The sequence below is a fragment of the Tamandua tetradactyla genome, chromosome 4 (assembly GCF_023851605.1).
Source record: "Tamandua tetradactyla isolate mTamTet1 chromosome 4, mTamTet1.pri, whole genome shotgun sequence".
NCBI lineage: Eukaryota > Metazoa > Chordata > Mammalia > Pilosa > Myrmecophagidae > Tamandua > Tamandua tetradactyla.
In genome coordinates, this window is record NC_135330.1 from 6,333,241 (window position 1) to 6,350,027 (window position 16,787).

The 16,787-nt window shown below is 49.8% G+C and overlaps 1 protein-coding gene across 1 annotated transcript; it reads right to left on the bottom strand.

Annotated features, from left to right (window-relative positions):
- Positions 1 to 5,289: 5,289 nt before the first annotated feature.
- On the bottom strand, positions 5,290 to 16,510 carry LOC143680130 (uncharacterized). The gene is made up of 4 exons (XM_077156757.1): positions 16,383 to 16,510; positions 13,410 to 13,634; positions 6,588 to 6,842; positions 5,290 to 5,585 (listed from the first exon to the last, which is right to left on the bottom strand). Exons 1-4 carry the CDS (start codon positions 16,508 to 16,510, stop codon positions 5,369 to 5,371), a joined length of 825 nt encoding a protein of 274 aa, XP_077012872.1. The 3' UTR covers positions 5,290 to 5,368.
- Positions 16,511 to 16,787: the final 277 nt, after the last annotated feature.

Here is a 16,787-nt window from a genome sequence, read left to right on the forward strand (position 1 = left end):
AAGTTGAAAATTCTTACATTTGTAACCTACATGTCAACAAGGGTCTCCTTGTCCCTAGCTGCCACCACCCCAACCCTCTGCATATGTTCACAGCCTTCCCCGAGAGCCCTACAAAGTCTAGAGGGCTCCCTTCTCGTGCTCTCTTCTCTGCCCCCGGAGCATGTTTTCACACGTGAAATATCTGTCCTGATACCGTGAGCATGTGCACAATTTAACCACTTCCTTGATTCCCACTCAGAGCAAAACAGACAGTATAAATAAAAACAAAGAATTCATGAGTATGGATGGCTTTATTAAATGCTTAGAGAGTCTCAGGGAAGGTCGCATCAGTCAAGGAAGAAAAGTCAACTTTCCTAAGAGTAGCGAAAACCCACTGCAAGAGGGTATTCTATATCAAAACTAGATGTGGCAAGAGGGGGCCAGACAGTCACTCAACAGAAAAGCCCACCCCCCCTCCCCACTGGCACCCAGTAAGGCAGAGGCTGGGGAGCTGCGGGCGGCCAGAGCTCTGGGGGGCCCCCAGCAGACCTGCCCTCACGCCCAGACCCAACAGTGAATCCCCTGACACCTTCCCAGCACCCGGCTAGCTGCCTCATCAGCCCTGCCCAGCCCCCTTCTGAGCCCCCTTTCTGAGCCCCCTTTCTGAGCCCTCCTGGAGCTGAGCCACCTCCGCCCCCCCTCCTGGTCAGCGCCCCTGCGGCCCTCTCCTGCCCGGCCCTGGCAATGGCCCGGGGCCTCACTCCAGACTGCTCCCCGGGGCCGACCACTCTTCTGACCGGTGCCCCCACCCCTTATCCTCACCCACCCCAGACCCTGGAGGCCCACAAAACCCACCACCGACCTCAGCCTAGAGGGAAGGGACAGAGGGTGGGTCACCCCCCCGGGACAAGCTCCGAGGTGGGCGGGGTCTGGGCCTTCCCCCCCAGAGCAGGACGTGGCCCCCCCTTAGGCCGGGCCCCCCCGGGGTCACTCCGGGGGCTGCAGAGCCCGGGGTGGGGGGAGCACCCCGCGAGAGGGTGGGGGACAGGCAGGCGGGCAGAGGGCAGGTGGCCGGGCCCCACTCACTGCAAGCTGCACTTAGTCCGCGAGGAGTCGCTCCTGGCCGGGTCGGCTGTCCCCACCCCCCCAGCTTGCTGTCCTCAGGGGAGGGCACAGCAGACGCGCCGCGCCCTCCCTGCTGCGCCCCCACCCCGCCCCGCCCAGGACCCCCGGCCTTTCTCAGGCCCGCGGCCCTGCCCCACCCTCCACCCCAGCCCAGGGGCGCAGACCCCCAGCCCCCTGCACCCTCTGGGCTCCCCAGACAACGCCATGGGTGGACCTCGCGGGCAGGAAGTTTTGAAGGGCCTCGCGGGTGCGAGCACCGCCTGGGCCGGACCTCGGAGCCGTGTGGGGCAGGAGGTGCTGAGACCCCGCAGGGAGGGCCCCCTGCCTCCCGCCTCCTCTTCTCCCGCAGGCGCCCCTCCTAGCGCCCGGCTTCCTCCCCACTCTCTCTGCGCCTGCGCGGCCAGGCTCCCCTGGGGGCTGGAGAAGGAGCCGCACCAGCAGGGACCCCGGCCCCGCCCAGTAGTCGGGGATGAGCACAGGCCGGTAGGAAACCGCTCTCGGGTTTCTTTTCCTTATCTTTTTAAATGAATTATTAAAAGTAACCCGTGTTGAGAACTGGATATCCATATGTAAAAGAATGAAAGAGGACCCACATCTCACACCTTATACAAAAGTTAACTCAAAATGGATCAAAGATCTAAACATTAGGTCTAAGACCATAAAACAGTTAGAGGAAAATGTAGGGAGATATCTTATGAATCTTACAACTGGAGGCGGTTTTATGGACCTTAAACCTAAAGCAAGAACACTGAAGAAAGAAAGAAATAAATGGGAGCCCCTCAAAATTAAACACTTTTGTGCATCAAAGAACTTCATCAAGAAAGTAGAAAGACAGCCTACACAATGGGAGATAATATTTGGAAATGACATATCAGATAAAGGTCTAGTATCCAGAATATATAAAGAGATTGTTCAACTCAACAACAAAAAGACAGCCAACCCAATTACAAAATGGGAAAAAAACTTGAACAGACACCTACCAGAAGAGGAAATACGGATGGCCAAGAGGCACATGAAGAAATGCTCAATGTCCCTGGCCATTAGAGAAATGCAAATCAAAACCACAATGAGATATCATCTCACACCCACCAGAATGGCCATTATCAACAAAACAGAAAATGACAAGTGCTGGAGAGGATGCGGAGAAAGAGGCACACTTATCCACTGTTGGTGGGAATGTCAAATGGTGCAACCACTGTGGAAGGCAGTTTGGCGGTTCCTCAAAAAGCTGAATATAGAATTGCCATACGACCCAGCAATACCATTGCTAGGTATCTACTCAAAGGACTTAAGGGCAAAGACACAAACAGACATTTGCACACCAATGTTTATAGCAGCGTTATTTACAATTGCAAAGAGATGGAAACAGCCAAAATGTCCATCAACAGAAGAATGGCTAAATAAACTGTGGTATATACGTACGATGGAATATTATGCAGCTTTAAGACAAGATAAACTTATGAGGCATGTAATAACATGGATGGACCTAGAGAATATTATGCTGAGTGAGTCCAGCCAAAAACTAAAGGACAAATACTGTATGGTCCCACTGATGTGAACGGACATTCGAGAATAAACTTGAAATATGTCATTGGTAACAGAGTCCAGCAGGAGTTAGAAACAGGGTAAGATAATGGGTAATTGGAGCGGAAGGGATACAGACTGTGCAACAGGACTAGATACAAAAACTCAAAAATGGACAGCACAATAATACCTAATTGTAAAGTAATCATGTTAAAACACTGAATGAAGCTGCATCTGAGCTAAAAAAAAAAAAAAAAAGTAACCCGTGTTTATCACACAAAATGTGGACTCTACACATAAATTAGAAAATGAGAATCATCCATAGTATTACAAATGATTTTTGTAACATTTGTATTTTGTGGTGCCTCTTCCATTTATATATATATATCATTTCATCACACTGATGCATTCACAAAACTAAATAGTTCAGAAAAGTTTACCGTAAAAAATAATAGTTCCCCACCCCATCAACAGTCCCCTGTCTCAAATGCAACCATTTTAATGATTCCTCTTTCCACTTTTTCTTTTTAATCATGTGGCTTATGCTTCTGTTTCTTAATGTATTGCCTTGAGGTGAGCTCTTTGACTCCCTACAATGAAAGGGGAGAGTTTAGCTCTCCTTTGTACTCCTTCCCAACTCCCTTCCCTGGCTCCCTCCTGAATATCGAGATTGTTACACTATTATTTTAATTCTACTCTTGACCTTGCAACATTATTAGACTTTGTAACATCTAATAAGCCTGAACTTCTTCTTGTTTTCAGCAGCTTCCTGGCATCTCTTGACTCTTGATAAGATGCAGACATGAACACCTTACCCCTCCCTCCAGCTTCCCTCCCCCCCACCCTCCCTCCTTCTATCAGTTGCAGCTTTACTTTTACATTGCCATGTCCATTAACACTGACATTCTGCTCTGAATCATAATTAAGTCTCCAGGCTTTGTTTATAGGTCTATTATAAATAATTGAACCAAAAAAAGAGTTAGCTTTAATATGGCAACACAATTATTATTTACTACATAGACAAAAGTTGTTAAGGTGACATGTCTTTATTGAATGGTCAGGGTCACAACCTCTGGTCTCTTAAATGGGACTATTCTGAGCATTAAAGTCAAAGAAATTATCATTATTATTATTATTATTTTGCTTTTACTTCACCAATTGTTCAAAATCATACCACATTTTAGGGTGCTTTATAGCTGGATTATGGCTTTCTTTTTTCTCTGAAGTTTCCAATTGGGTTTTTAATTTCTTGTTAAGAAAAGAAACCTTTGTTTTTACATCGTTACACTAATACCTTCTAACTTCTTATTGTATTACATGAATTTTTTCCACCAAAGTCATTTTTCTAGAAACCCATTTATTGAATCACTCTGAGGAGGCAGTTTTTTCTGGCTCCTACACTTTGTTTTTCTTCTAGGTCAGTAATTCTTCTTGTCAGTTTATTCTTTCTCTTTTCTGCTTCTTCATATTTTGATGATTTTAATGAAATAGGAAATGAGTTGTTCTAAGAAGCTCTTACAGCAGATAGGGGTTTTCTCTGCAGTTGTAAATGTATATCTACTTTTCCAATTAGTTTCTCCCCTGCATAAGAAAGTTGCTTCGCAATACCATTTCTGTGACAGGGGCTTTTTAAATGGCAAGCTTCACTTGTTAGAGAGTTGAGGAGTTAATCTGGGAGTTTCCCCAAATGCCAAAACTAAGAAGGCTTTGTACTGGAATGATGAGAAGGAAGTTTCAGAGTGCTTATTTCTCTTCTTCAGAGAAGAGCTGAGACTGACAGCTAATGCTGTGCAAGCAGGAAAAAGGAGACAGGAGAGAGGTGTGGCTGACCTGTTATTTCAGAGACAGTAGTTAATCCTCACTTTCCCTCCCCCTGCCAACTCTGAGCCCCACATTTCTCTGGGTTCCAAAGGTGATCAGTTCCCACCTCCGCCCCAGTCCTTTCCAGGCACCATATTCTATCTGAGGCTTCTTTCCCTCTCTTTCATCCACCAGCACACCTCCTTCGGCATTCTTCTAGAAATCTTCTAGAAGTGTTTAACTATCTCACCCACTATATGGGCCATCTCACATCGTCATTGCGATTATGGATTTCTAGTTTCTGTTTCATGAAATCTCTGGTGGGAGACACAAACACAGGTCAAGTCCTCGACCTGTTACGAGAAACCAAATGTTTACTAAGATGTATTGGCTGTATTTCCTTCAGGCTTTTTTCTAGTCAAAATTTTCCAGTTTATGTTCCATTGCATGCTCATTTCACAGGCGATTGTGTTCTTTAAAAAAAAAAAAAGTGAGGACAAATGACCTTGAGAAATTTCTTCCTGTTAGAAATTTACAATATACATTTAGCACAGTGTATCAGTCAATATTCAATCATACTAGCTGCAGAAACTGCCTCAAGCTAATATGAAGAGGGAAAAAATTTATGAAAATGGCATTAAGTTCAGAGACAGTCGATTTCAGGCTACTGGGGGCTTGGGTGGGATGGGGAAATGGAGAGTCATTGCTTAAAGGGTACAGAGTTTCTGTTTGGGGTGACAAAAAGCGTTGGTAATGGATGGTGGTGAGAGTAGCACAGTGTTGTAAATGCAGTTAATGCTACTGAATCGTACACACGAAAGAGGCTACAATGGGGAATTTTGAGTCATATCTGTTACCACGATAAATTTTTTTATTAAAAACTTCTAAAAATAATATTAGATAGTCCATAGATTCACCAGGAAGACTGGAGTACTAGGGTTTAGTAGATGGAGAGGAACAAAGAAAAGTTACACAAACAGAAAAGTGGCCCAAATCCTGCCACTGAAGCAATCTGGCCAGGACACAGCTGGGGTCTCCCTGTGTCTGGGCGGCAAGGCACAGGCCCCTCTGCCAGGAAGGGCCCCCAGCACTCGTGCTTCTTGTGCGCTTTGCTCAGATGAAATTCCTGGGCGGGCACAGCTATCTGACCAGTGAAACTGCCGGGGAAAAGAGAAATAAGTAAACCGGAATTGTCAGCTTCTGCAATGGGAGACGGGCTCTGTGACCACCAAGGAGAAACAGATATAACTTCCGCACCGTAGGACAGGGCTCCAGGGGCTGGGCGCCCAAAACGAAAAAATATCCACTTCTCATATCGAGGGCCCTGAGAAGACTTGCAATAATGAAACCTGTCTTACACTGTTTCACTTAATTTTCTCAAACTTATTTTACTCCAGAGCCCTTTTTCATAGAAAAAATATTTACATCTCAGAAATTCATGCTCCCTTGAAAGCAATGTGGGAAATATTTTTACATATACAGAGTAATATTTTATCATTTTACAGAAAATTGGAATCACATTGTGTACATAATTTTGTAGCAATTAATGTGCAACAGTGTATAGCAGTTTATAGATTAGCAGTGTATTAACTAATAAGTTTCCTTGTTTCTGCTTTTTAAATGCTTTCCATTTTTATACTTTATATATATTCATTATAATCTATTCTTAAAGAAAAATTACTTGAAGAAGTGATCTTGAGCATGTCTCCTTACCTCCCTAAGCCTGTTTCCTTGCTTGCAAAAAGAGGATAATGATACGTTACAAAGATTAACTATGATGTTTATAAATTGATTAATACAGTGATTCGTTCCTGACAAGCATGAGGTTGCAGGGTACCTGGAATTTCACCTTCCTATTCAAGCAAATGGGGAAAAAAAGAAAAGAAAAGAAAAGTAAGGTAATGAGTTTTTTTATGATTATGACTTCAGATTTGCCTCATCTTAATTTGCACTTGATACTTAATCCTCAGTGCTTGGAATAATTATGTCTTTAATTTTTTACCTCTGTTAATGTTGTTAAGAAGATGTCATGACCCTTTTATATAATCCAATAATTGGATGCCATGACCCTTTTATATAATCCAATAATTTTTTTTTGTAATGTGAGTCATTTCATCCTCTAATTTATGCGAACGCAATGAAGAGCATTGGGTACTCACTGTAATTGCCGTGTTGAACAGTGTGGAGGGCTAACCCGCGCAGGGAAGCTCCGGCCCTGGGAGAAAGCCTGCGCTTCTGCTGCGGCGTTTCCCATGCACCGTGCCCGGTCCCGCACGCGGGCAGCCCCGCCGGCCCCCCGGGGCGGTGCTGGCCTTACAGCCACGGTGCCAGGCTCGGCGGCCAGGATGCCTTTTCTTCTCTCCCACACACCCTTCCTGGCCTGCAGTTCTTTGGGACTTGTGCTGTCTCGCTGGCTGTAGAAAGATTGGGAAGAGTAAGCGGAAGTTTAGGTCTCGGCTGCCTCAGACAGACAGACAGACAGGAAGGCACACGCAGAAATGGAGAATAAGAGAGAATAAACTAAACCCTGCGTCAGTATCTGGTTGATAGCAGCCCTGTGCAGCGAGAGGCAGGGGAGAGGCGACCCTCCCACAGCAGCCCCCTCTCCCCCCCTGGGGTGTCGCCGCCCCACCACCCACGTGGAGTCCCCAAATGAGGGGGGTGCTGGGAGGCTCGGAGCGGTCGCCAGGCCCCGGGTCGCCCCCTGCTGGACCAAGAGAGACTGACGCGGGTCAGCTCTGAGGCAGGCAAACAGGACTAAGCAGGACTAGTGCTGCCCCCCACCCCACCCCACCCCCGCCCCGTGTCGGGTCTCCGGGAAGTGGGATGGGGGAGGGAACTGGGCGTAGGAAGGGGCTGCATATGCTTTAGTATCTCACACCTCTACAGGGGCTTCTTGAAGTATAAGAGCCAGGGCAGGCCACTGTGGCTCTGTGGCAGAGTTCTTGCCTGCCATGCCATAGACCCAGGTTCAATTCCCGGTGCCTGCCCATGCAAATATATAGCTAAAAATCTGATCCCTTTGCCTTTTCTGTGCTCACCACCTCCGCTAGCTGACTGGGGTGGGGTTGGGGGGCTCCAGGGACCACTCAGGGTGGCCCTGGTTGGGGGGGGCAGAAAAGACCACTCAGTCTCTGGCTCCACCCAGGAGCAGACTCCCTAGGATGGTGGTTCTCAAAGTGGGATCCCTGGAACCACTGTACCAGAGTCACCTGGCAACATCCTAAAAATGAAAATTCTCGGCCCCAGCACAGACCTACCGTGTCAGAGTCTCTGGAGGGGCCTTCAGTCTGCTTAACCAGCAGATGATCCTCACACGCGCTCAATTTGGGGACCCACTGCTCAGACACAAAATGTCTTCCCTAACCCTAACCCACATTTTCACATTCCCAGAGGAAAGAGACTATTCTAAGAACAGAAGAGCAGGGCATGGTGGATTTCCTCGGTCCTTGCATTTAGTGTCTGAGATTCAGTCTTTCTCAACACCTTCATAAGCAGTGTCGTGAGAACGTGGTGATGTCAGGAGCTGCGGGCCTGGTGCCTTTTAAACTGGAAGCTCTCTTTTCATTCTCACAGCAGCCTTGTGGATAGGTAGTTTTGTTGCCACTTTTCAGGTGAAGAAACGAAGTCTCGGTCACACTAACTGCTTTTCCTAAGTCTAAGTACAACTCCCTCCCTCTCCAGCACTGCGCGCAGGCCAGGCATCTCAGACCTGCCCCAGCCCTGAGCCACGGAAAAGGCGCTTCACCTCTCTGGGCCTCCGTCTCCTCGCCTGCAAAATGGGGGTAAACCTCAGCAACCTCCTCCCCCCACAGAGATATTTAAAGAACCAGATGGGGGGAAGGACATGAATACATACTTTTCTTCTAATCACCCCCAGTTGCATGTGCGTGGGTGTGGAGAGGGGAGAGGGCTGTATAGTATGGGTAGAGGTCAGTGGCTCAAGCAGTGGGGGAGGGAGGAAACAGTCACCAAGGACATATGCTGCTACAACAGAGTAAAAAGATCAGGGCTCCTCAATGGATGGCTTAGCTCCCTTTTTGACTGCAAATAACAAAACTCAACAAGGCTAGCTCCACGAAAAGTAGAGAGAAAAGGAGGAGGAGGAGGAGGAGGAGAAGAGGAAGTAGAAGGAGACATGTGACATCACTAGAAAGAAAAGGGGCAACTTCAGAAACTCAAATGACAGCACCTGGTTCCTAGATGGATGGATGGAGCATTAGATACTCTGTCTCTTTCTTGGAAGATCTCATTCTTTCCCACCTTAGAGGGGACACAGACAGCTCCAGGCTCAATTCGTCCACACGTGGCAATCCCCCAGTGAAGGACCCTGAGTGCTCCAATTCGTGTCACATGCTCTTCAACAATCGCGGTGTCCAGGGTGATGTCACCGGCAAGAGCTGGACTTGGTTCATGGAGAAGAACATGCTGACACTTCATGTGTGTAAAGTAGGTGTTTACTGAAATAGAGCTAGAGAACTGCAATTCCACAGGACACCTAGAAGACGCCCGGCTGGAGGTGCCCACTGCGTGGTGTCCTCGGGCTGGCCTCTTGTCCCACCTTGTCATACTGACACCCCTGCACTGCGGCCGACAGTGCTTACAAAACCTGCACTTAGGCTACTGCACACTGGAACCCTAGCTCCCAGCTCCAGGCGTGTTTCTTTTCAACTGTGAGTCCCTCCCTGCTCTTACCCACGCGCGCAGAGCTACGTTGTAACCAGGTCAGGGTGCCCAGCCCACGACGTGCAGCGGGCCTGGCAGGGCCCACAGCAGCAGGGGACGGGCTCTCTGCTGGGCCAGGCTGTGGCCACCTGCCCACCACAGTGGCCCAGTAAGTAGAAGGCGGTGAAGCGGGGAGAATGGCCACGACTGGTAGAAATGGTGAAGAACAGGCCCCCAAGGAACGAGGGGTGAGGCTCCCAGCAGGAGGTGGGGCCGGGGGTCCGCCTGGGTGGATGGAAACGCGGTAGGAATGGCCCAGGCCACCAACAGCCTCCGCAGGGTGCGATGGACTCGCCAGCCTTCTGCTCCTGTCCTCTGGTGCCAGGTGACTCACCAGCTCCATGAGCAAGCGTTCCCCTTAAGCTTGTGCCAGAGAATCCACAGAGCGCTGGAGTCAGAGCCTGGGCTGGGACCCAGGGCCCGGAGGCTGCCCCAAGGAGAGGGAGGAGGGAGGGGGAGGGAGGGAGGAGGGAGGATGGAAGGAGGGAGGAGGGAGGAAAGAGGAGGGAGAGGGAGGGAGGGAGGAGGGAGGAGGGAAGGAGGGAGGAGGGAGGATGGAAGGAGGGAAGGGGGAAGGAGGGAGGAGGGAGGAAAGAGGAGGGAGGGGGAGGGAGGGAGGAGGGAAGGGGGAAGGAGGGAGGAGGGAGGGAGGGAGGAGGGAGAAGACAGAGGAGGGAAGGGGAGGACGATGGGAGGGAGGAAGGAGGAGGAGGAGGAGGGAGGGAGGGAGCAGGGAGGGAGGCCGCCCCAGGGGCGCTGAGTCCCGGACCCTACAAGCGTCCTGAGAACTGAGCGGGCCGGGTCGGGCCGGGGACGCGGGGACTGACCCTTCTCCTCTCCCCTTTCTCCTCCTCCCACGCCCCCTCCCCAGGGGTCAGCTACCGCCTTCCCCCCTGCCGGGCCCCCCCCCCAGCCCCCGCCACCAGGCGCGTCCCGCGGCCACCCGCCGGTCTCCGTTTTCTCATTAGTCCTGGCCCTGCAGTTGTCCCCACGTTAGAGATGAAGCCGCTGTGAGAGAAAATGCGACCACACACCCAGAAAAGGGAGAGCCAGGGCTCACACCCAAGTCCGTGCGGCACCCAGAGCCGGGCTCCCTCCGGGCCCCTCCGGGTGCTCACCTCCCTCCCGGGAAGCCCGCCTGCTCCTATTTACCCCCAGGCCACTCGTTCTTCCCACAACCCCCTGTGTAACAGGGTGCCAAGGCGGAACTTTCCCTGCTGTCTCACATTTTACAGCAGCCCTAAAGCCCAGGGAAAGGGGGGCCAAGTCCCCACACTTTCCAAAGAGAAGCTATTTATCGGCTAAGAAGAGTTTTCTAGAGAGGTGACGAACCAAAAACAGCACAGTGACTTTATCTGCCCCTCACTGAAGGAAAGGAGAGGCTGGGGGCTGGCTGGAGGGAGTGTGGTGAGCTGGGAGGCTGCTGCAGGGGGGCCCTTTGTCCCCCACCCCCACCCCATGGAGGACAGAGCAGGTGCTTCTCCTCTACCTTGAACCCAGCGAGAAGAGCTTTAAGAGAAACACTCTGCGAGGTTGGCCTGTGTGCTGTGAAGTTGGGGAAATGCAGGAAATGGCTCCTGACTCACACCTAAAAATGTCTGAAAACTAGAGGCCGCTTGTCCCAACAGCAGGTGAGGAGAGCCGCTGTGGGGGGTGAGGCCGCACCTCACCCCTGGTGAAGCGATTGCCTGGCTCCTGCAGGCCAGATGTGGACCCCCACACAGGGCCCTGCCTACAAGACGGGGTGAGTCCAGGAAAGAAGTCCTGTGCAGACTGCCGCTGGAAGCCGGGGGCTGAAGGCAGTCTTAAGTATGGCCTGAAGGGGGCGTCACCGCATCACAGGATTGCAGGGAGACCACAGAATTTACCCCACCCCCCCAGAGCCAGTGTTTGCACATCCACCACCCAGTGAGGGCTCCAAGGCCAGATTACGAATACATGGGCCAAGTGAGACCCTCGGGGGACCCCCTGTGGTGCCAGCTCGGCCTACCCCTGTGGTAAATAGAATTATGCACCCCAACAAAAGCGTGTTCTTAGTCCAAAACCTCCTTCCCGTGGGTGTGAACCCCTTTGAAGAAGGTGGTATCAGTCAAGATGTGGACTCATTGGTGCATAGGATTTTCTAGCATCCTATTTAGGTATGGTCAGACTAAATCAGGTCTTACTATGCTGCTGGCAGTCTTAAAACAAGCCAGAAGTCAGAGAACCACACAAGAGTCAAGGCCACTGCCGGGTGATGGGTGGCAGAGATGCGAACCGGGGAAGCCCAAGCACTGCAGGAAGGCAGCACCAGAATGCCAGACTTCAGAGAGAAAGCACGGTCTCGGCAACACTTTGATTTTCAACTTCTAGCCCTCAAACCATGAGACAAGAAATTACTGTTGTTAAGCCAGTCGGTGTGTGGTATGTATCAAAGCAGTTTTGGCAGACCAAGACGCTTCTTTAGAAGAGCCAGAGGAGCCAAGGTGAAGGGGACGGAGGAGTGAAAGGACAAGGTGGGGAACGGTGAGGAGGCTGCCCACTCAGCCCTTCCCCATGGTCTGAGGGAGGTCCTGGCTGGGACAGGGGAAGAGCTTTGAATGGGATGAGAGATTGGACTAGACTTTTCACTGCTTGAGAAATAAGACTGTTAATACCTACCGGCAGGCCAAATAATGCTTTCCCCAAAGAAGTCCATATCCCATGCCCCAGAACCTGTGAATATGTTATCCCACGTGGTATTTCTGTTTCCTAGGCTGCTCAGGCAAATACTGCGCAATGAACTGGCTTAAATGATGGGAATTTATGAGTTTATGGCCTTGAGGCTAAAAGAAAGTCCAAATCAAGGCATCATCAAGGCGATGCTTTCTCCCCCAGGACCATGGCCTCTGTGGCGGGCTGCTGGCCACCCTCGGCTCCTCTGTCACATCGGAGAGCACGCGGTGGCGCCCCCTGGTGGCTTCCAGATTTCATCCATATCAATTTCTTGCTTCCTGAGGCTTTTTCCTCTATTTGAATTTCACTCCACTTATAAAGGACTCCAGTAATAGGATTAAGACCCCTCCTGACTGAGAGAAGCTACCTCATCAAAAGGTCCTACTTACGATGGGTTCACACCCACAAGAATGGATTACGTTTAAGACCATGTTTTCCTGGGGCACGTACAACTTCAAACCACCACACATGGCAAAAAGGACTTTGAAGATGTGATTAAGGATTTGACATGAGGAGACTGTTCTGGGTCACCTGGGTAGTCCAGGTGTCATCATAAGGGTCCTTGTAAGAGGGTGGCAGGAAGGTTAGACTCGGAGGAGATGTGGTGAGGTCAGAAGCAGGTTCGAGTGCTCCAGCCCTGAGCCAGTGAAGGATGTGACCTCTAGAAGCTGGCAAAAGTAAAGATCGGATTCTCCCCTGGAGCCCAGAAGGAACGCACACGCTGCCAAGCCATTCTAGACTTCTGACTTCCGGAACTGGACTGTAAGATAATAAACCTGCATTGTTCTAAGCTACCAAGCTTGTGGAATTTGTTACTGCAGCACCAGAATACTGATACAATCCCTAAGAGTGACTGGAAAGGCTCTGGCAGCTGTCAAGATTTCATCTAGGGACGGAGAAGAATGATGACAGGAAGCATTTGGAAAGAATAGAGGCTTGTTTCTACTCACATGCCATCACATCCAGTGCCTCTAATGAATGGGTGACAATTCGGAAGCACCTGTATGCTTCAGGCATGGCACTAAGCCTGAGGGACACAGCAGCGAACACAACTGCCAGGGCTCGTGGCTCCCTTACGGAGCTTACCTTCTAGTGGAATCTCAGGTCTTAGGCCTGCCCAGAGCCATGCTCCCCGCTGGCACCGTGGCAGTAAGACTGAGCCCTCCCTGTGCTTCTGAGATGGCAACTCATGGACACCCTCCGGTCCCCAGGCTTGGCATGTGCTGTCTCAAGAGCCACCTACTGTGCCTGAGCACAAATATCCAATTTGGTCATCCCCCTGCCTCAGAGCTGAAATTGTCCTCCAGGATTTGCACAAGTCAGAGCCCCATGGAAACACCCTTTCCACAGATCCTCTCCCCCAGTCCATTATCCCCCAGCCCTCCACAATGTGGGAGTCCATCCATCCATGAACAAAGGTTTGCTGAGCACCTCCTACATGGCAGGTCCTGTGCTAATTAAAGATGAGGGTAACATGGTCCCTTGCTCTGAGTAGTTCACACTCTGGGTACCGGGTGAGATGTGCCCAGGTACTGTGGGTGAGAGGAACTTTGAACACTTACCTGTATCTGGAATCTGAGAAAGACGGGAGGCAAAATTTGGGCTGGGTATAAGAGACTGGGGTGGGTCTGCCATGAGACAAAAGAAACTTCATGAAGGAAATCAGGTTGATGTGAAAAGGCAACACCCGGGGACCAGGGCAAGTGCGCAGCACGTGGGCGGCGCTCCTCCTTTCTGCCAGCAGAGGGCGACCTTCGCAGACGGTGCAGGGAGGAGGCAGGCGTTTGCTTCCGTAGGGCGGGGACTTGTGGGCGCTTTATCTCCGCCGTGATGTCATGATCAGGGTTTCCCTCCCCCACCCACCCCCCAAAAATACCTGTTAGCAAGCACAGCACACCACAATAATAGTTTTTCTACCTGAGTTTTTTCTACATGAGAATGCTACATGCATTCCTTTGTTAATAAACTTCAACTTCCTCGTGTAAAGAAGTGACACTGACCTTCTCGTGCCAGGTTTCAATCCACTTGTTTCCAGTTTAATCTGTCAACGGATCCCACATTAGCTGTGATTCCTTTGCCGAAGCTATCAGGCCACACACACAGTCCCACGGAACTACCCAAGTTGCATTTACAGCTTCTCATAACCCCATGTTTCTCTCCAGATAATTGGAGCAAGGACTTCATTTGACTCCAAATATCCGGGAATATGCTGCCCAGGGCACAGTTCTGGTCCTAGAAAAGGGGGCGAGTTGCGGAGAATGAGATGGGAGAAGAGACCGAGAGCAAATTGTGAAGGTTCTTTTGTGCAAACCTAAAGAGTTAGGATTTGTTCGATGGGCATGGTGGAAAGCCAATAGAGAGTCTAAAGCTTAATTTGCCAATTTGGAAGACCAACTGGGACCAAGAAATCTATAGAACTCATCTTTGTCCTAACTCTGTGGGGTGGCCCTCCATGCATTCAACGTGCCTTGATCCAAAAGAGGAGCAGAGGGGTCTGGCTTCAGCTCCAGCCAGCTGGTGTCCAAACATCTGACCGTCAGGTTCTCCCAGGCACTCCCTGCGCAGTCCCACCGCCCACCACCTCCCCACCACCCCACCCAGGCCTCTCCCCAGCAGGGACACAAGCAGTGAGGCCGGATGGTCAGCAGGGGGCGCCAAAGGACGGGTGATTGCACAGCCCGGAGGCTGCGTGGAGGGAAGGGCGGATAGTCTGGCTTCCCGGTCCACCCGCCCCCAGTGCTGTGGACTTCATGGCTGCATGCCCCCAAATGGGAGAGCAGGAAAGGGGGGGGGGGCATTTTCCCAATTTCAGGGAGGGACTAGCACTCGCGAGCACACACACGGATTTTTTTTTTTAAGAAGCTCCTCCCAGTTTCTTGGTCAGGCTTTTACTTACCAGTATTCTCATGCTAAAAGCTGTTATTTTTTTTTTAATATGCTTACAGGTAATCTGTAACCGACAGGAGGAAAAGACACAGAGAAATTATCTAAATGTCCAGTCCTAGAGGTTATGAGCAGACGTTGACCATCAGCAGTGTTGTTAAAATGGTATTTATGCACCTGTAGGAGAAATTAGGTAAGAAAGCAGAAGTGCCTGCCTTTTCTTTGGTGTGTTAGAAGGCGCATCTTTGGGGAGACCCTAAAGATCTTCCCCCACCTGAGAGGATGTGGGCAGGCAAGGGGACTTTTCCTTGGTTAGGGGTTTGATTCTTTCCTTGCTCATTATAGAGAATGATAGCAATTACAGTTTGTTCTCCATATTTCGGTATTCTGGTATATTTTGTAATTCTTAGGTACCAAAACGTTAGCGTTCTTGTTGATATAGTAACAGCATATATTTTGATCTGAAATCTTAATCATTTATGTATTGAGATGCACCCAAGAACTACAACTTACATTAAATGTTCTAATCAAACATAGGTTACTCTATTAGGAAGCGTTCCTCCACCCCTCCACAACCCACTAAAGGAGAAAGAAAATGCCAACCAATGAAGCAAAGCCCCTGCTGGAACAATCATTCTTAATATCGCCAGGCAAATGGAATAAAGACATTACAGTACTGAAATTTATACCACTTTCTCTGCCTTGTAATCTCTATCAATAGATGAAGAAACTGAGGAAGACAAAGGAAAACTGGATATATATTCTTTAAAACAAAAGCTTTAAACCACTATTGACCAAAAGACTGTGGGCTCTGGGGGGGTGGAATTCAGGAGCATCTCAAAGTTATCGAACAATCAAATGAGTTATTTGAAGACGGAGCCAGCTGGTTCCTCACTGTGCCCCCATCTAGGCGTAAAACCAAAATGTCTTCAGTATCTGGAAAAATATCCACAAAAATGCATGCGCAGCTCAAGGCCAGCACTGTCGTTGCAGGTTGCTCTCTATGATTGCATTTTTTTAAGATTACTATCATTCCATCTTCATTTCTTCAACGTTAACTAAATTTTCTTTCTGTAATGTAGTTTACTTTTTGAGTAATATATTTATTTTATCTATTAATTTAGATTAGGATACTAATGTATGTTTAATGTTTGTATTTAAAAATTTCATGTTCCATTTCATGCTTTGTAGTATGTTTGAAAACCTTTTATTCAAAATATATTAAATACATAGTTTTGGTGTATTTAATATTAATAATTCTGAAGACTTTTACATGGAATGCAGGTCTTCACCCCTGTTTTAATAATGTGTGAAACAAATACCATAATACGGATTTTGTTCCTGTCAGGTAAGAATGAGCTCTCCGGGCTTGTCTGGTTTTTCTGTCGCCATTAATTTGAGCCACAGTTAAAATGGGACTTCTGGTGTGGACAGATGGGGGGGTGGGAGAGGAAGGGAGAAAGGAAGGGACCCGACAGGTGTGAGACATGGAGGGAACGAGGCTGGAAGAGCAGTGGGGGATTTGGGCCATTCGGGGCCAGGGGGTGCCGGGGGGGGTGGGTGGGTGAGAAGGAACCATGCCTGGGAGGGGTGGCCGACCGCAGCCACTGGGGCTGACCCTTCCGTCCTCACACCATCAGCACCCAAGGCACCGGTCCCTGTCCTGGGCCCTCTGTGGGTGGAAACGTCCCCTCGGCCCCAAGCGGTGCAGCAGCTGATAGCCCCGGGAGCCCAGCCTGGCGGGCAGCTGTGCCCTGGTGCAGCCCAGCCGCACAGACATCACGGCCCCAGAACGACTTTAAGACCAAAGGGAGCCTGGACATACCTGGCGGTGCAGAGGCGCGCCCTCAGCTGCACCTGGTGAGTGATTGGAGCCGCTGTGAGGGGCAGGTGTATGCTATTGAGTCCAGGGAAAGGAGCAGTGCCCTAACGTGCACTCACCGGGGGCCTAGCAATGCAAAAGCCGGAGGCAAAAAAGGTTCATATATTTTTTAAAAATGGAAATTCCTGTTAGAATGACAGCGCTTTGTGATTGTTAATTTTTTTAACTTATCTGT